The 20,202-nt window shown below is 43.5% G+C and overlaps 1 protein-coding gene across 1 annotated transcript in view; it reads right to left on the bottom strand.

Annotated features, from left to right (window-relative positions):
* Nucleotides 1-20,202, bottom strand: part of aqr (aquarius intron-binding spliceosomal factor) — a 71,912-nt gene that overhangs the window by 35,352 nt on the left and 16,358 nt on the right. Inside the window, exons 16-26 of the mRNA XM_080012949.1 lie at nucleotides 19,775-19,895; nucleotides 19,104-19,245; nucleotides 18,166-18,344; nucleotides 14,840-15,007; nucleotides 11,221-11,390; nucleotides 9,836-10,077; nucleotides 7,822-7,974; nucleotides 7,403-7,472; nucleotides 4,299-4,409; nucleotides 3,697-3,806; nucleotides 355-490 (exon numbers count right to left, since the gene is read on the bottom strand). Coding sequence (XP_079869075.1) covers nucleotides 355-490; nucleotides 3,697-3,806; nucleotides 4,299-4,409; nucleotides 7,403-7,472; nucleotides 7,822-7,974; nucleotides 9,836-10,077; nucleotides 11,221-11,390; nucleotides 14,840-15,007; nucleotides 18,166-18,344; nucleotides 19,104-19,245; nucleotides 19,775-19,895 — 1,602 coding nt within the window. The remainder of the gene's footprint in view (nucleotides 1-354; nucleotides 491-3,696; nucleotides 3,807-4,298; nucleotides 4,410-7,402; nucleotides 7,473-7,821; nucleotides 7,975-9,835; nucleotides 10,078-11,220; nucleotides 11,391-14,839; nucleotides 15,008-18,165; nucleotides 18,345-19,103; nucleotides 19,246-19,774; nucleotides 19,896-20,202) is intronic.

Genomic DNA, 20,202 nt, shown 5'->3' on the forward strand with positions numbered 1-20,202 from the left:
TAATCAGGAGAGCCTCGATCAAACAGAACACAAAAAATAAAAAATAAAAAAAAATCTATATGGATAAAATCTGATGAATTTCTGCAGCGTCCCCAGATCCATCTAAAGCTTTATAAATTGCTAGTGACATAAGGATATTTTCAAGCACAGGGCTACTCTGAGAACCTTATTTTGTGGTATTTCAAGGCGACAGGCGGGTTGAACTGGAACTGAGAGACACTAAGACAACCTCGAGTTTCGTCAAAGAACAATATTGGGAATGTGAAGGACTGGAAATGGGTGAAAAGAGAGATAATATCAGCTAATACGCTCTTCTGAGCATAGGACAATTAAACCCTAATTACGAGGTCCAACCTGGTAGAGGTAGAAGTGTCCGGCCGTCTCGCACGTGTAGGAGACGTCTCCGGGGACGTCCAGGCTTTCCTGCAGGCGCCCCACCTCTCTGAGCAGCTCTAGCCTCCTGGCCAGGACGTAGTTCACTCTGCCATATCTGTAAACACAGCGTTGCAAAGTCTCAGCTTTCACTTTCTTGTTGGAGGAAACAAAGTGACCAACGATAATGGACATGGTTTTCTCAGAGGAATTCAGAGATCCGGAACAGGGCTGGGAGAGGATTTGTGTACTTCACTTCTAAACTATTTGCCACTTTTCAACACAGGCCTTATTAAAATGTTGGGTCCCATCATTTATAACTGTTCATAAGCACTAACTTCCTTTACGATTGAGATACTCAACCCCTCTGCTTAAGCTTTTCACTATGCTTAAGTGCCATCCAACAGGGCAAAGATACAAAAAAAAACAACAAAAAGAAAAGTTCAATCTCCTTTTCTAAAACAGGAAGATCACAGTACTGTCAGAAAGTCTATAAAGTCATAAATGACGAGAATCAACATTTCAATAAGGCCTGGGTTGAGAAGAATAATCTATATCTGATTTTTAAGACCGCTCATGTAGAGTCTCAAGCTCAATGGCTTTTATCTGTCAGAAGTGGACATTAATTAATGCTGTTGCAATACTTTAACATACATTTGAACAAATAAACGTCAAGTGTTCATGTTGACAAACCAAGCCAATGGAAATGTTATGCTGTAGAAAACAATTAGGTTAATTAGTCTTAAACTAGCATTAATAATAATCTGTTTATTCAGGCTTTTTCAAGTACATTTTTATATACGAGGAATTTAACATAAGAATTGGTGCATTGTGGTGCCAATTGCAAACAAAAAGCTTAACAGTCCTCAACAGCAACAACAAAAAAATTGCCAAATATGTGTATAAAAAAATTTGTAATATGTATAAAAAAATATATTCAGGATACACAAAATGTGTCAAAGGGCAATAACTGGGGATAAGTGGCAGGTTAATTCACATTTTAATTATAATATTCGGGGATTATTTTCAATCCTATGTACTTTTGGGATGCAAAAATAACATCACAGCAAGGTGATCAGTGGTTAGAACCAGACAAGGCTTCCACTTATAGAGCGGCTAGGTGGTGTCACGTGGAAAAACTGGAGGTAGCCTCTATTTTTAGACACTTCTCAAAGGTCCTCAGTCAGCAGATGACTCAAACGGAATGGCACCGTCCTACCTGGCCTGGCTGGGGGAAAATTAAAATAAAATTGTTGAGTGACCTTGGTGTTTACCAGGACCACAAAACCGGCGAAGGACTAAAAAACCTGGATCTGTACAAAGGTATGCATTTGCATTTTTACAGCCATGTATGTCAGTGTTAAGCACCATCATTTCCCAATTGAAAATTTGCAAAGTGTTAGAAATGTGATGCAAAATGGACGGGAATAAAGCATTTGTGACAACACCTTCCTTTGAAAAATGACAGAAAAACAGAACAACTGATCATTTGAAAATTGTAATTCTGCCCAAGAAAAAAAAGCTCAAAACGATGCCATTTCTGGTCCCACCCTCTTACCCACTGCCTTGGTTGACCTACTAAAAACCATAACTGGTGCTTGGAAATTTCAAATCCGAAATCCAAAATCCCCATTTGTGCTCTCCGCGTCTCATTAAACCGGCACGATATGAAGTGCAGGAAAAACTCAAGGATACATTGTTAATTAATGGCGGCGGTGCTGCCGCCTTTCCCTTTTGTTAAGCACCGGGAAGAGAAGAAGAGGAGCCTTCTATTTTTCATTGCCGTATAAAGTGTTAATTAAAAGCTCTCTGGTTGGGCGCTCTCGCTGGTGTCAGCAGGGTGGAGGAAGTGTAGCGCGAGCATGTTGGGAAGGCGGGCAGCGGCATTCTCCTTCCAGCTAAACCTCTTCCTTCCTTTATGTCTGGAGCTGCATAATTCAAGGGCGTAGCATCGCTCACATGACGCTTTTCACACTCGTGGCAGAACCTCAGAGTGACATGCACGGCTTTTCTCCCCCTTCCTCCCGTTGTAAGCGTTGCTAAGAGCTATAGGGTCCAATTTGCTCGCTGACACAGTCATATCGTAATTAGGAATGTAGGCTACAAGGCACTATAATAGAAGCAGCGTCCAAAAAAAGGAAAAATAATAATCGATGGCATTGAGCTATTTTTAGTCCAGAGCCTCGTAATTGTCCCGAGTAAGCAACGTGCTAGCCCCGGGGTGGGGGGGGACACCACTTTCGGGTGATTCATCTGAAATTGGCATGGAGTGTAGTAGGAGCCGTGACACTGTAAATATTTTGGGTATCTTGTGATCATGGCTTTCTTTGGGGTCTGTGCTAAAGTGCTGCGAGTGTGCGCGCTACCGGACCTTCTGTCATCCGTGTCTAAGCAGCGAGGGACTGAGTCAGTGTCCCTCAAGGAATCACACACACACACACACACACACACACACACACACACACACACACACACACACACACACACACACACACACACACACACACACACACACACACACACACACACACACACAAACAACTCTCATAATTTTGACTCCAAAAACAGAAGATGCCCGTTTTATTGATGTAAGTACATTTTTGGACATTTGAAAGTGTTTTTGTGTGCTCGTCTGACCAGCGATAGAGGTTTGGAGCGGGTCCCCGGGCCCATCGCTGTATACTGCCAGTTGCTCATGGCTGCCCCCCGAAGGAAGAACAAGCAGGGATGCGTTACATGCAGAGAACAAGTTTCACCGGCCACCACTTGAAGCATGTGTGTCTGTTGGTCACCGTCGCCCCATGGGTCCATGGGTCCATGTGTTGTGGTGTGTGTGCCGTGTGACAAATTAAGAATTTTTTTCTTCTTCTTCTTCTCTGTTCGTGGCTCGCTGCCAAGAACCTGTTGAGGGAAATGATCTTCGGATGGATGTGCAAGTCTGGGTATGAAATCCACTCTCCCTTCCCAGACCAAACCAAAGCAGGGAAGTTTAATATGGGAAGGATTGCCGCCGAGCGGAAGGGCAGCGGGGAGGGATCCCTTACACCGACGGAGGAGGCCGGGAGGGCAGTAATACCGAACCAAGATAAACCCGGGTCATGGACTTCCCCAATGGGGGTATCAAGTGGTCCTGTCACTTGTGTTGGCTCATACTTAATATGTGCATGGGCAGCTGAGCGGCATCTGTGTGTAGAAGAAGCATGTGCTGGAAGTGCCCCTCCATGTGTATCCAAACAGTGGATTGGCGTCTTTTGTTTTGCCTAAATAGTTTGACAGAAGGGCGCGTGTGGGAGTGCCCGTCCACCTGGCCCCTGTCGTCCTCACCTGCTGAAGTCCTTCTCCGTCTCCAGCTCCTCCTCTCCGTGGCCCAGACGCAGGAGGTGGCGCTCGTCGACATCCAGGGCCATGATTTTCTCAAACAGCTGGTTAAGAGCCTGAGTGGTGTCGAATTGTACAAAGAAAGAGTTCCATAACTATGCATTTCATAGGTATATACACGTATACATACACATACATGGGTACTTAGTGTACTTTGACAGGAGATTCTACCCTCACGCCGTTTTATACCCGGGGAGGGAAAGTATTCCATAAGAATAGGGCTCCCGGTAATTGTATTCAGATATGCTTCCCCCGGCTATGGTTCCTTTTGGCAGGCTGCCATCAGGGTAAAACACCAGCGGATTACATTATGATTAAATACAAAGGGGTGGAAGTCGGGGGCACGGGGGAGCTTAGATTTTAATTTTCACTCCATGACTCCGATGTGACTTTTCTTTTTAACCTGATTAATGGCCAATTCTGTGCTCGAGCCACAAATTCTCCAGACACCACCCCCCCCCCCCCCCCTTTTTTTTTATACAAGTTTCTCTTTGCAGGTTGCGGAGGAAACTTTCACAAAAGTTGTGCGCCTTGAGCTCTCACTTTACCTGGTTGGAGTGTGTGACGATGAGGGTCCTCTGCTCGGGGAAGTTGTGATAAAGGTTGGAAATGATCTGGACGGCGACGTCCGTCTTTCCTGTACCCGGGGGTCCCACGACCTGGAGACACACAGGATTTCAGACTGTAGTTTAGACTGTCATTCAGACTGCGGTTCAGACTGGGAATCAGACTCAAGTGAGTTTAAACTGTAGTTTAGTCTCGTTCAGACTGGGAATCAGACTCTAGTTTAGCGTTCAGACTGTAACCTGGGGTTCCGACTGTAGTTCAGACCCGGAATCAGAGTCTAGTTGAGGGTTCCGACTGTACAGTAGTACAGACTGGGAATCAGACTCTAGTTAAGCGTTCAGATTGTAACCTGTGGTTCCGACTGTAGTTTGAACAGAGAGAATAATGAAAGAGTGCGAGTCCACACACCGGAAAATAAGAAAGAGCATATGGAAACAGGGGGAGCAGGGGAGGAGACGGGAACGCGTCCGGGCCGCTGGGTAAGGCTGAGGGGACCGAGAGGTTGTGACAGCGGGGGCCCCGCGCCTGTCAGAACGGGACAGTCTAGCGCCCTGCGGCCGCCTGCGTTCAGAGGCGAGCCGCAGCTCTGCGTTACGGCCCGCCAGGTCAGAGCACGGGGAGAGAGAGAGAGGACGGGAGTCACACAGGGCCAGACGCAGCCCTTCGTGCATGATCTCCAAATATTGCCACTCGCTTGCATATACCACTTCTGACAATATTAATAACGATAACCTTCATACTTACCCAACTAAGGGAATTATGCACATCTAATTTACAAGATACATATTTATGAAACCATTTGGTGCTTGGTGCATTATTTAAGGTGAGTAATTATAACGGATAAAAATAGTGAGCGCAATTAGTAGCGTTGTCTGTACAACACACTACATAAACAGCTCCTTGGTTTCCCAAGATGAAAGGCCCGGCTAAAGGCCAGACTGGCAGTGTGTGTGTGTGTGTGTTTGTTTGTGTGTATGTGTGTGTGCGCGTGTATGTCTGTCTTGGCTGCTAACGACTGTGACACATACCAGGGACCAGGAAGGGGTGTTTGGACGGCGGGACGGGGGGGCTGCGGGTGCAAATCAGGGCGAGCCAGTTGCTCACGCCGTCTTGCTTTTACGACTCTTGCTGATAGCTGACCTGCCATATTTGCTCCCGCTGGCGGCATGGTAAATAACCACTCACGGCCCATGGCCAGCCACCGATCAGAGTGGGAATGACAGTTTTCTTCTCTCAAATCTCGCCGTTTGCTACTACTTCCAATCATCAGACGACCGGAGTGACATATGGAGACGGCACTTGGCTGCCGGCGCCGGCTTTGGTGGCATTATGTACGGCAGTCCATGTGTATCACAACGGTGCAATCTCAAAGTTAATTTACAGAAGGGCTCATGGATTTTAACCACTTCATATGTTAGAGACGTAAGGAGATGGATGTCAGATAACGACAAAGTGCGACGCAGTGTGGGGGAAAGACCCTTTGACATACGTCACAATGATTGGCCCAAGTGGTTGCAAATCCTGGGATTCATGGCGTGCAAGCGGGGATAACGCACCTGTCACATAAGCAGCCGCGAGAATAGTTGTCGCCGAGCAAGCATCAAAGTGATGGGAATGAAAGACATCTATATAGGCGTGTGAAGTATTGCCGGTTGCATAAATCTTCTATCAATATCATTCAACTTTCCCTCTCACGTCGTCCATGAATTTTGGTCAATTTAGGCCCGGCATAAAAGACGAAGAATAAAAACAGAACAAAATGCAGTGATGGGAGCATAATGGAAAATGGGTCAAATAGTTCAATGACAAATAAACAGGTGCGTGATTTACAACGCGTGACACTTATAAATAGACCAAAAGTTAAATAACCAGAGGAAGGCAGCAGAGTTCAAACAGGAACTGCCGACAAAGGATTGAAGTCTCTTGTCTATTTACAAGAACTGCACATTTTAACTTATGTACCCGTTTGAAGTATTAAGAAAAGGGTTTGTACAAATTCAAATCTACTACAATGTAATGGCTCTTCTAAAAGTTATATATGTGTGTGTATATATATATATATATATATATATATATATATATATATATATATATATATATATATACACATATATAAAATTGATGGTTTATGTACTTCTACATAGACATCAATTAGACCCAACATGACAATATGCATATGATCATCTAGGTGTAAGGTAGTGGTGTAACGGAATGCAGTTGATCCGTACGGATCACCCCCCCAGGTCCGGCTCGCATGTGAACCACGGATCAATTGCAAAATTTAACCGCCATAGTGAAATACAGTTTTACTGCTGCTGTTACTTTTTAAAGTAATAATTCCATAAATCTGGATGCAGAGTTGCAGTGAAAAGAGGATAAAGACATACGTTCTTGTGTTTGACTCTGAAGCGCAGTGACTGGTTCATGGTACGTCGCTCTATGTTGCTGCTACTTTACGACATGTGGAGAAGCAAACGTCGCCGCTATGCGTCTGCTCGTCCGCCATATTGGAGTGGTCAAGAGCCGCTAGTAAACAATACGATGTGTATTGAGAGATGGCGATTTCTCTACAAAATTGACTGTAACTTTCTTAATTCTGAACTGAATTTCATGAAATTTAGTTTGTTATAAATGTGATAAACCTGAATTAAATTCAGTTCCAGGGGGCGGATCTAATCATATTTTTTCACTCACTACCATGTTTTAAAGAAGAAGGTATCATGCGAGCCTCATATTGCACTTTACTTAAACAACTGAGTATTGAATATTTTATGTACTGTATTTTAAGATTTTATTTAAACATTGGACATCTTGAGCGTTGTTTTCATTTAAGACAATGGGCAAAAGTTCCTTACTTTATGTATTTCACAGAACAAATGGAAAGCAAAGTTATATTTTTTTTTTTGCTGATTTGAAAAATGATCCGATCCGTGACTAAAAACCATGATACGATCCGAACCGTGAGTTTTGTGATCCGTTGCACCCCGATTATAAGAACAAAACTTAAAGAGTATTTTCCACTATCTGGGATCCATACCATTTTTCTGAATACGTGGTACAAATACCCAGCAGTAGGGCATCTTACCATAGTTAGTCCTGGCTGCATCCCAGCTCGAATAGCTTCGATTTGAGTCGGAGTGAACTGAATGGTGTTCCTGTAAGACAATGACAATTCAATCCCTGTTCAGGTTTTGAAATACCAAATTGACTGAGAAAGCCTGAGATATTCAAACCTTGTTCTACCTTGTTTACCAACCAACTAAACCAAATCATGGAGCAGGCTTTGTTGCGACAGATAAAGGCTGTTTCATTTAGTCTCGAAAAATTACCCATTGGTCCCCAGATGTTTCAATGCCAGAATGTTAACTAAAATATGTTCTTATTTCATTACATAATTGATAACTCTTGAAATTAAATAGGCTGATTTTGGCTTATGGTTATTAATAGGACAGCAAAGCATGGCACTGTCTACACATCAGACAGACTGGGCTGTGGAGGCCCCACCGTTTGGGCTGGTTGTAGGGGTAGGGCCCTCGGTTCAGGGGGACGTGGGGCTCAACGACCAGCGTGCGGTCTTGCAGTTTGTCTGATTTCTCTTCCTGGTCCACCTTCCTCTTCTTCCCTTTCTCTGTTCTGCTCTGGACCGGGAATTTGATTCTGGAACAGCAAAATGATAAATGAGTAAAACAGCATTCATGGCATGATGTATTATGCCAACCACCAAATTGCGGCCGCTAATAGCACCATCAATTGCGCATCAATTGTGCCCGCTATCTGCGCCGTTTTAGCGTCCGATTCACAATTCATATTGTGCTAATGATATTCCAGCGCAAACACTCCCATCACATTTTGCTGCTGAGTGCAATTTGCACTTGTTTTGCGTCTGATCGCAATGATCCATGCGGCAAAGTAAAAGTAATCTGTGCATCGGGGGGGGCTTCCGTTCGAGAGTCATAACGCATTACACCACTACGCTACACTTGCCTGTTTTACAAATTATCACTCTAAAATAAATGTGAAAATGTTGATTCAAAATGTAAAATTGTAAGGAATTTTCCGGCGGGGGGGGAACAGGGTCTACGTAACGTGCTCCGCGCACAGGGGGCAGTGTAACAGTGGAGTCGAGGGACCCTGGGTTTAACTTTGTATTTTATGTTTATGTGCAGTGATATAAAACATTTCAATAGTACGAGTATGAGTATGAGTATAATAAAACATACTCTTCCCACACATTTAATTTACTGCATGAATAAAATGTGTATATACTGAAATTTTTACTTGCGAAATTCTAGTTCTCACTGAATGTTAATATTACAATGTAGAAAGGATGATAGTTAATTTAATATATTTTAGTCTACGAAGTTCTGGGCCGCTGCACGGTAAAGGCCTTGGCCTGTGGAACTGTCCGTGGTCGTGAGGTTCGATGCCTTCTGCGTTTCAATGCCAGTTTTGCCCACTTTTTCACTATTCCTGATAACTTTTAGTTTTTTATTTTTTATTTTTGAGCTGAATAGGAATTATAGAACCGTTTTTGTCAATGGCTGGAACATATTTTTTGTACAAAAAAATTATTCAGAGTTGCTTTTGGAGTGTGTTTTGAAAACCACCACGGATTTCTTCCTGTTCTGCTACCTTCAGATGCTGTGACCGTAATAATAATAATTATGCCAAAATATTATTTACAGATCACTGGCAAGTCTGGGCGTGATGCCCCTTTATATGCGCTTCAGTTGCAACAGCTCTCTAAAGACGATCGCACTCCGCTGCCAATTTTCTTTTTGCCTTTATTTTGTCTCGTGCAGTTACCACCAGCTCTCTGCAGATGATAAAAGCATCATTCTAACTGCATGTGGCTATTAGACCTGGTGTTTGTGAATTTTACGCTATTTGCAACAAGGTGTGCATAGAAAGGGGCCAATTTTGCACCAAATTTCTGAATAATACCACGCGGTGAACAAGGTGCTTTGTGAATTACACGCTCGCATTTCCTGTTATTTGCGCCAGTTAAGCGGTCGCAAAAGCCGCTTTGTGAATTTGCCCCCGGATGTATAAAGTGAGATGGGTTCATCTAGAACAGGTGAGTGTGACATTACCATGTAAGTATGAAGGCAAGTATTAGCTTCACCGGTAGTCTTGGCGAATTATAACATCGGACATTGACAAGAGAACTTGACTCAATTTTACAAAATACATAAATGGATAAATAAAATCTGATAATATGTCTATGCTGAAAGTAAAGCCTCATATATTCCAAGTTATGCATATTTAATGACTTTTAGTACATGATATTTGAAAAAATAAAACAAAGGTCAATCCTTTTAAGACTTTTGAAGGACCTCCATGCCTAAAGATAGATAATATAACGTGATTATACAACCGTATCTGTAAGTAACACCTTAGTTACTGGGTCTGCTACTTCCAGTAATCCTTCATTAATCACTGGGCTGACACAACCTCAAAAAGACCTTACTCCGAATCAACGTCCGACTTTTAATTTCACCACCCACCCCCTCCTCACCTGAAGGGAGGGACTTGCAGCTCAGGGTTCTCCTCCTCCACTTTGACGGTGTAGCTGGGGAAACAGGAACGCAGGTGATCCAGGGACAGGAAGGTGTCGTTGAAGTCCAGCGTGGAGATCTGATTGGGCATTTTGCTGTAGTGGGCGCTGCCCTGGTCGCCATAGCCCAGGATGATGTCATGGAGCCAGTCGGGGACCACGCACTCTGTGTTCATCAGGTTTCTGATGGTTTCCAGTACCGCCTGGAAAGGGAGGACACAAAATAAAATTTAATAAAAATAAAAAGTGAGTGCCTCAGCTTTTAGCTTGTGGTAGCTAACATAAATGAAAGCTGTGAAAAACCGATTTAAATTCTGTCACCATTTCAGAGAGGCACCTCAGGCAACTGAATTACAGAATATTTGGGGGAGGGGGGGGGGGCAACTATGTGGAACAGGAGAAGGCTTAGCTTGTTAAGAACAGCTGTGTAGTAAAGCTGACTGTGCAGTGAGGACTTTTGTGTGTCCGTCAATTACATTTTAATGAGCTGCCAACAGTCTAATGGCCTGCGTGCATCAAACCCTTCATAAGGAAACACGCTTGCTTTTATCTCTGTTGTGATCAGAGACGAGGAAGAGTGGTTTCTTGAATATATTGTAATTACTCTGCCTTTCAAACTAAGAAAAGGAGGAAGAGACAAAAAATGTAATTTTAGGTCAAAACATCTGTCATTTCTACGGCTTTGAAATGACAGAAATGGATGTGGGAGCGCGTTAAATACCAAATTGAAAAAAGTGAAAGCGAAGAGTTCCCAATTAAAAACTTGTGTTTCGCATGCGGTAAAAACAGAGGGGAAAAAAAAACATCTGTGCAAAACAGACTGAAATTCCGACAGAAATAAAAACACCAGCGCAAGTTTTGTGAGCTGATGCCTTGGTGGAACCGGTGGGTGAAAACCTTAGCACTGAGGACGCAGACATTTCCTTTTCCTTTAACCTCTATCAGAAGACTGCGTTAGTAATGCAACCTGACACGACAGTATGCATAACCTACAGACTTAGTGCCAATGATGGATTCTTGGGATGGAGATTGCGGGGGGGGGGGGAAATGGCGGGCCGAGCCTCACAAGGTCACCCACAGAGGACTGTTGCGGTTTGGGATCAGTGCCGTGGGGGCCTTGAGCGCCTGGTAATCCCGGCGTTGCCCTGCCCACAACCCCAGCGCCACTAGAACCCAGCAGTCCAATATATGTGATTGATCATCCGGGGGCTGATGCTGGGAGGGTGAGAGCTCAAGGACTGAGCCAGGCAATTCTCAACTAGGGAAGCGAGGGAGTGGGACGGAGAGATGGAGAGAGAGAGAGAGAAAGAAAGGAAGGAAGAAAGAAAGACGCTCCCAGACTGCACCTTGAAGTTGTTCTCTTTGGGTTTCCGCCTCATGATTATGTTGAATGTCTCGTACGGGTCCTCGGTGTTGCTCTGGATGCTGCTGGTCATGTCCTGCTGGTACTGATTTGGATCCAGCCACACGCGGAACGTTCTGGAGTCTCCTCTCAGCTTGGGTTTGGGTTCCGGTCCTGGTCAAAATGGAGAGGGGAGGTTTTTTTCGATGTTTTGACACAATATTGCATTGACTGTTCGCTAATAACACAATACATGAAAAAAAAAATATAGTAGTAAATGCATTTTTTGTGCTTTCAGTATATTTACTGTTTGATTCCTGCCTAGAATTTATTCTGACTCTGTCACTCACACAATGTACAGTATATACCAACCGTATACACCATAACTTTGGAGGTTAATGTTTTTAAAGTAGGGCCAGCAGAAAAGCATGGGGGGGTAGAAAATCTTCCTTTTTAAACAGAGGATCCAGAGTCATGGCAGCATAAAATGTGCCTGGTTAAAACAGACCTGGAGCAAGACACTGCATCTCCACTAGCTACGCTGCACTCTCAACCCCCAATGGAGAGTTAAAGGCAAAGAAGGAGAATTATGTGATAATGATGAATCGCAATATTATTTAACCATAACAGGTAACAGCAGACCATGGATAACAACTGAAAAGATATCCATAAATCAGAAAGGTCATGCCTGCTTTATAAAAGGAAATGTTGATAGTATATTATGCCTTGTTGCCACGCAACTTGAACAGGTTGCCAAATGTAAGACACACATGGAGGTTCGTCCCGAGATGAAGACTCCAGGGACCTGCATAATTATCATGTCCTGAATATAGAGTTAGCGGATCGAGGTGATCACTCTTGAAATTGATCCAGAGTGACTGCCGCAACATACTATTATGTGCACACTATGCCATCAGAAAGGTGTGTGTGCATTTACAAAGAAGCTGGCATAACACACAAACAAAATCTTTGGGGGTGGGGCAAAAGCCAACCCTCTGAGAAAACACAACTTCAATTTATTCTTTAATCTTGGGAATAACAGCCTGCCCAAAAAGAGATTATCCCTGGGCTGTCTGGCAAGGGCAGGGGCCGTGTCCCACCTCAGCAGGGACGGGCCTTTACACCCGATGCCTTTCAAGCGGGGACAGGAATGACACCGGGAGGGCTGACGGGCCGGCGCGGAGCTTAGGCTTTACCCTCCTGGGACGCCAGGGCGATGCAGCGGCGGGGGGAAGGCTTTCGCAGACATCCAAATAGGATTCCTGTATGGCGCACGGTGCCGCGGGCCAGAGAGCACAGCGCTGAAACTCAATCCTGTTGTCCTCTGGTGGACGCTGACGCATGTGTGCACTGCAGATCGGCCAAATCCCACTCTACTAAAATGAGTGTTGAGATAACCGAGACGTTGGAGTTGGTCGGAAAAGATGTGTGCGGGTGGGTGATAAGACACAAATCTTCCCATCAACACGGTAAGACCATAGCCAATATCTACAGGGTATCTGCGGGTATCACAGTGGTAAATCACACACCTTTTTAGGAGAAATCCAACTAAATGTAAGGGTAAGATTTTGGACAAATCTCTTATATCATTCGACACCAAAATTACATTATTTATTACTGTGAGCAAACCTGCTGAAAATAGGTGATTGACTCCGTTTTCATTGCCAGAAGACGAGTATACCGTTCTTTTTCCCCCCGTGTTTCTGTGTCACATTCGATATGACGAATGTGCTGGAAAAGGGGCGTGTCATGTTTTCAGTGTGATTGTGAAAAAAATACAGTAGAAAGCAGCATGGCGTATCGATGCCCACTGCCGGGAGCCCCCTGCCGGGAGCCCGCTGCCGGGAGCCCGCTGCCGGGAGCCTGCTGCCGGGAGCCCGCTGCCGGGAGCCCGCTCTCCCCCTGCCCGAGTATTTCATGACTTTTAGGGCCCAATATTTGTAAAAGAGTTATTTAAGAATTTTTTTTTAAGATATTTTTTGGCATTTGTCATCCTTTATTTGACAGTGATGGTGAGCAAAGAAAGGGGACAGAGAGAGAGGATGACATGCAGCAAATGCAGCCACGTGCCGGGAATCAAACCCGGGCTGCTGCGGTAAGGACTGAGCCTTGTAAGTGCGCACTACCTGGTGAACTACCGGGGCGCCCCTTAAGGCCTTTTAAGACTTTACCAGGACCTACAGAGACCCTGTTATAGCATACCATTGACTAATATGGACAGTGATTTCACCTATTAAAAAGGTTGCTATTCAGTTGGTACTACAATAAGAAAGGACAAATGAATTCAACTTCATCTCATAACAATCTCATCTGGCTTAACCTTGTATATAGTAACTTCCAAAATCTACAATCTACAAAAAAAAAACAGGTGTTATTTTCAAACGGAAAAGGGACATGGATGAAACACTATCTGTGAGTCTGCAGTTTGTCTCTCAATAATGTTCCTTTCACCTGGTGTCACCCGCACTCCCGGACCAAGAGCCCAGAGATTTAATTGACACCGCTCACGCTACCCCCACGCTATCCTGGGAGCTAGAGAGAGTAGCACTCAACCCCGCTGGGGAACTGAAAGTTTAACCAAGGTGGCGTAGACATGGCGGGCATGTTCACTTGCTCTATGTGTCTCCAGAAAGCCCTGGCCTGTGCATATTTAATCCAGACAGATGAGCTGGAGATGGGGGACAGGACGCTCTGGCAGGCCGACACATGTTCTCATTGGAATAAAAGCAGCCACTTGGAATAGCAGCGCTACAGGGAAACTCAGGTTAAAAAAAAAACTCCCAAACGCGCTACCGTGCCGGGGTTTTTTTACGCGATCCAGGGGTTATGTTAGGTTTCATTCAAAAGGCTTCCAAAAGCAAAACTCTCATTTTCCACGTGAAAAGACTTCAAAGACGAAAAATTGAAATTAATGCTGCGCTTATTCATTCATCTGACATCGTAAAAAAAATAAATAAATCAAAAAAATAAACCTCTTCATTTGGTTAACAACTAATTGTAAATGTTGGTAAACACCAATTCATTGGAGATGAGAAGCTTGTGGCACATAACTAGAGAATTTGCATATATATGCAAATAAATTTGTAATCTGCCGAGGATATTTGCAACATGGAGAGGAGGTAACTAGGACACGAGCAGGCGTTTTGATGCTGAAGTACCATTGAAATTTAGTACAATTTCAGTGTACAGCAAATATTTCAATTAACTTTGAACTATGGTGGTATTTAATTTTCAGTGGAAAATAGTTGCATAACTTCCAAACAAAGTAGAAATGTTACAATGTTCAAATGGATTCAGAAGTTGAAAATTTAATTCAACCGCATTGGGAGTTTATTTTTCTTTTCAGTGCACATTCGGTAATTGAGGAGTCGGAAGCAGACGTGTTCCCCTGGATGCAGCCGAAGCCGCTCTTGCGTTCTATCAAACGCCTAAAAGGGTCTTTGGGCCAGAGCTCTCAGGTGTCATGGCCGACCTCGGGTTAATGGAATGCAGACAGGTCGGGTCGCTCTGTGACTATCGCCATGACAACACCTCAACGACCCCATCCAGAGGACCTGTGCGGTGATGTAAGGAGTCCCGACCGCTGTGAACGCGCGCGCGTACGTGCACACGTTTGACCGTACCCTCCTCGATGACGCGTCCCTTGTCGTCCAGCATGCCCTGCACCTCGCAGCCGCGCACGTACACCAGGCCGCTCTGCTCCACGAAGGCCTGCCGCCTGTCGAAGCGCGTGCCGTAGGGCAGGTTGGGCCGCACCGTGACCAGAAAGCAGACATCGTGCTTCCGCAGCCCTGGAGAGAGAGAGAGAGGGGGAGGGGGGTTAGAAAGATAAATAATTAAGAAAGGTTAGAAAGACAATTAAGGTGGCGATAGAGAGATGAGTCAGAATTAGAGAGAGAGTGAGAGTTCGACGGTAAAAAGAGAGTAAGAGAGAGTTTGGAAATAGAGGTTAGAACGAGTTATTGAGCAAGATAGAGTTAGATTTAGAGATATAATCAGAGATAGAGAAGAGTTAGAGAATTATCATCATTATCATTAGTCAATAGGGAGCGAGAGTTAGAGATATAGAGAGAGTGAATTTGAGAGAAATGCAGAACCAGAGAGCGTGAGGCAGACTGCCCAGTCAGCATAGGTCTGATCTTTAAAGCAGAAGCTTTAATTATATAACAGGGGAAATGGAGAAGAGGAAAGGAGAAGAGGAGCGGAGTCGCACTCCACTCCCACACTGAACCAACAGAACCAAGAGAAAGCAAACGTCATGTGATTATTATGGAGACGGCAAGAAGTGAAGATCCCACCAAGTGACCTTACAGAAAACTGATTTTGGATACACAAAACATTGTCTTTTTAAAGCTTCCACCACCTAGACCATGCCTAAATGTTGGGACTCGTTTTGAGTTTTCATTGCTGTCACACGTTTGTCATCATCTAGCTGGTCCAGAGTATCTGCAAATTTGATTTCAGACTCTTTTATCTCAATTGAATACCAATTTTGTATCTAAAAATAAACATAACAATTCCTTATCTACCGAATATGAATAACCATGTTAAGCTAAATAAAGAAAATAGCACAACTACAGATTTTTGGAGGGCAAAAATTATGTTTTATGGTCATTGTGGTAAAAAGAAAGTTCACCAAATTCTGGTTAGTTCTTATCTTAAAATGGATTTAAAATTTGTAATAAAAAAAAAAAAAATCCCCTTTTCCCCTAGCACTGGCAATGCATGTACTGTATGTATGTCCCCATTCTGAATTAATAAACACAGTACAAATTTTGGTTTTTAATTGAAACCAATCATTTATTACCATACAAAGTTGCATTTTACGCAATATTTTGAGCTAATTTTAAGATGATTTTAGCTGAGTTGCTTGACTTTTTAAATGGGTCACTGATGGCCTGTACCTACAGGCTGAGGATGCCCTTTCCTCCGTTGGGAGGCTGACAAGCTACGGTCAACATTATCTACAGTGCCTGCGCTTGCAGAGTAGAGAGAGCGGATGAGGAGATAAAACACTTGGTGAAAGCCCCCCAGAACCAGCGTCCGCGCACAGACACAAGGCTGGAGGGGTCAGAGGTCATGGGAAGATAGGATTGGACGGAGCCTCGTGAGAACACTTTATGGAAACACATAAACCGCAGAATGTGCCGTCTGGTAGAAAGAAGTGGCACAAGGAACATGAAAAGGGGACTCCCAAGCTAAAAGGGAAGCGTCCTAATAAATGTGCATTGAGTTCTAATGTGTATATGATGCGAGATGTATCAGGGAAGCGGCCATCGGCAGTTTTACCTAATTTTGTGAACCCAGTCAAAGTGGTATGGGAGAGCGTATGATTACACAAAATCATACGTTATCCATTATTCGATACTTTTTTTAGCTGTAACTTCATGAGAAGTCATTCAATGTAATTGCGTCATGCATGTGCTGTTTCCATTGTTGGTGGTGAGGGAATGCTGGGCGAGTTGTGGCCAAATATGTTAAGATAAAATATTTCATACCATTCCATAACGATATTTATCACGATATATATATCACAATTTTTGTCAAATGCATTGTATATTTTGATAAAGAAGACAGTTGTATGCCATGATGTATTTTAAAAACACATTCATTGGTGGAATGAAATTGTCTGGAATAAACACTTGTCTTAAAATAAAAACCTACATGGTAAAAAACATTTTTAAAAAACAGTTTGCATCCTCTTTTTTGAACAAAATAAATAAAGAAAAATAGGGCTAAAATCTGAAAATAAAATGCTAAAAAAAAATTATTATGGTGAACATGGGACAGCATTCGTAATGTATGTAAGAAGTGAACTCAGGTAATAAGTGCAGCTGCTTTGATTAACAACTGACTTAAATAAAATTTAGATAAAAACAAAAAAAATATGGAAAACTGGCCTAAATTAAAACAGATAATAAAGTTTGTGGCGTTGCCCTGTCTTTGTTGGTACGTGTCGTCGACATATTTTACACAATGGATATTTACTGTCTGCTTTGGGTTGAAGTCCAAAAAGCGTCAAACTATGGACATACAGTATGTGTCTCTGTTGTCAACTATACATCATCGTTCTCCCCTTCCGGGTTTTGGACACTGCCACTCTGTCTCCACGCCGAAACACCGTGTGTTTCCAAGTGCAACCTACCCACGTGGGAGGGGGCGGGGCTTTTTTCTACAGCGACAAACCTAATTTTATTGAGGTGAAAGGTCATCTTCAGATCGTCCAAATTGATTGGCTTTTCGTTGCCACTTGCCAAACGCGTCTATAAATGAACAAATCTGTCGAAGACTTTATCGACATTACCAAGCGTTTTTTGTTTCGTCAGAGAGGAAAAAATATTGTGATAATCATCGTTGTATCGCCCCGCACGATGGCACGGTCCACCTTCCTCAGTAAGAAAGCAAAAATTGGATTGAAAAACGGATTGGATAAACCAGTGTGCCCCTCGGATGAAAATAATATACCCCCCCCCCCCCCGCCAAAAAAGTGACATTCGGAGCGAAGAAGAGGATAAACCTTGATTCTGGGACAAGTAGTGTAATCCACTCAACTCACAATCTTGTGGATCGCCACATCCAACAATATTACTTTACAGTCAACCAAAATGAAAACTGACTTGTGTGTGTGGATACAGGTTGTCGTCTGATGTTTCTATGTTTTATGCTTTTCAACGCACATGTTGTTTGGTTCTATGTTGATTTGTCTCACCCGTGGTGATTCCCCCCCCCCCGTCGGCGTAGTAATGATGATTAGTTGTTTAAAGACCAAAACATGTTAAGATCGTCCACCAAAGAGGGGGATTGGTGGCGGTGTTGTGTAATAAAAAACGGTGCTCGTCCACAGGACAGAGTGATTACAAGCAGTTCTTGATGATTTAAGAATCAATTGAGAGACGCAAGCGCGCACACGCACACACACGCACACGCACACACACACACACACACGTACCTTCCCACTCATTTTTGATGTGGTCTCGAACGTTGAGGTTGATGGTGACGTCGGCCCGGACCCGAGCTGGCCAGTTCTCCCCGATGTTGGGCTTGGCGACCTCCACTATAGAGAGGGAGGTGATGGTCTGAGCCATCCTGGCCCAGCCCCCGAAAACCACCCCTCCGTACTCTGACTGCCTATCGCGCACAAGAGGCAAAATAACAAGTTCGATTAAGACGAAAAGCAGACATTCAAATTTTAACGGTAAGAAATCGAAATGCTAATATTTTCTAACATTACTTACTTAAGTCTCTTTACTTTGAAAAAATAAATTGTATGTGCATATAGAGTAGAATGGGTTATTCTATTTTATTTTATTTTTTTTAAGTTTAAATTCAAACTCAGTCAATATTTTTTTCCCCCTTTTGCCACACCCATATTAGGACGACACTTGAGTTGAGCTTTACTTACATGAACGTTTTCAAGTTTGTGCCCTTCACTTAAAGGTCAGATCGTGAATATTAATTAGGGCGAGGACACGCCCTCTCAGTTCTGGACATAATTACGAGTTGAAATGGATAAAGACACACAACAACATGAGTGAGTTACAATTAAATAAATGTTTCAGAATGTTTTCTAATGAACTCAAGGTTTACAGGCACAAAAAGCTAACTGTGGCTACGATTTTAATCCATCTTTAAGAAGATAAAAGAACAAATCGTTTTTTTTAATTTCATATATCAAAAGGTCCGATCTGATTGCAGAGCGGGAATCGGGAGCATGGCGGTTCCCGAATGTCAGAAATTATTATTGAGCTTCCGGGAGGGTTGGAGTGGAGTTCTACTTCTGAGAAAGCGCGGTCATAGAGAACGTGACCTTTTTAATTTAATTACAATTATTTGCCAACTGCCACAAGAGCCAAATCAACCACTGGAAGAACAAATGAGAAATCCAACCATGGCTTCATGCGCGCCACCACGTCCTCGATGTCCTGCCGGATCTCGTAGGTGGACTCCAGACGGAAGAGGTTGAAGTTCCTGAGCAGGTAGTCGTGGAGCGTCAGAAACTGGAGGTTGAGCTTGGGCAGTGCCAGGCAGCCTAGAGCACGAGGAGGTTCAATGGACAACACAGCAGTGGGAATTTTAAAAATAAGATAACGATACTTTATTAATCCCCAAAGGGAAATTCCAGAGTTGCAGCAGCAATGACATACATGACAACATACATGACAAAACACACATAATTCACAAAAACACTTGCGTTTTTGTAAATTGTTTTTGAACCAATATGCTTGTTGTGAATGCCAAAACTCTACATTTGTTTTCCGCAAATTCTGCCACCGTTGAAGAATTTCCATTGCTACTTGTTGTAACACAATTAGGGGGTTACAGGAGTAATGCGCTTAGAGGGTGTAGCTTTGAGAGGTGGGTGGTCTCTTCATGGGTGAAGGTGCCCCTGCCAGCTAAAGAGGATTCCCTGTGAGAAGTGTTCATGCTCGCTGCCAAGTGAGGGCCTTTTGGGAACAGCAATGTCTGTGCATTTGTTAGATAGTGCGCTGATTAGTCATGCAAACAAACTACGCACGCACACACACTATACACATGTGGGCATGCACGCCGATACACACCTTCGCCGGAGTAGTACTCTGTGGGGACAATATTCTCATCCCAGATAATCTTCTCCGTTGGATAAAGGGGCATCTGGTTAAGTTGCTCAATCTGGGAGATTCTCCGCTCGTGACGCGACACCTGCGTGTGTGTTGGAGACAGTGAGAGAGACAACACGCAGGTTAAAGAGGCATAACACCCAAATTGGGTTAAAATGCAAATGTGCCGCTATGCCTCCAGCTAAGCCCTCCTAGAAAGCTAGAGAGAGAGAGAGGGGGAAAAAAGAAAGACTAAAGTTCTGCAATAATTGTCATTCAAATATTTTATTACATCATATTTCCACTATATTCGTAGAAAAAGAAAATGTCTACCCATTGAAGAGAGCGCTATCGATTGACATTGAACACTGTAACAAACGTTTGGGTTGTTTATTTTCCTCAACCTAACT

Source organism: Zeus faber (assembly GCF_960531495.2).
Source record: "Zeus faber genome assembly, chromosome: 13".
In the NCBI taxonomy this organism is placed as follows: Eukaryota; Metazoa; Chordata; class Actinopteri; order Zeiformes; family Zeidae; genus Zeus; species Zeus faber.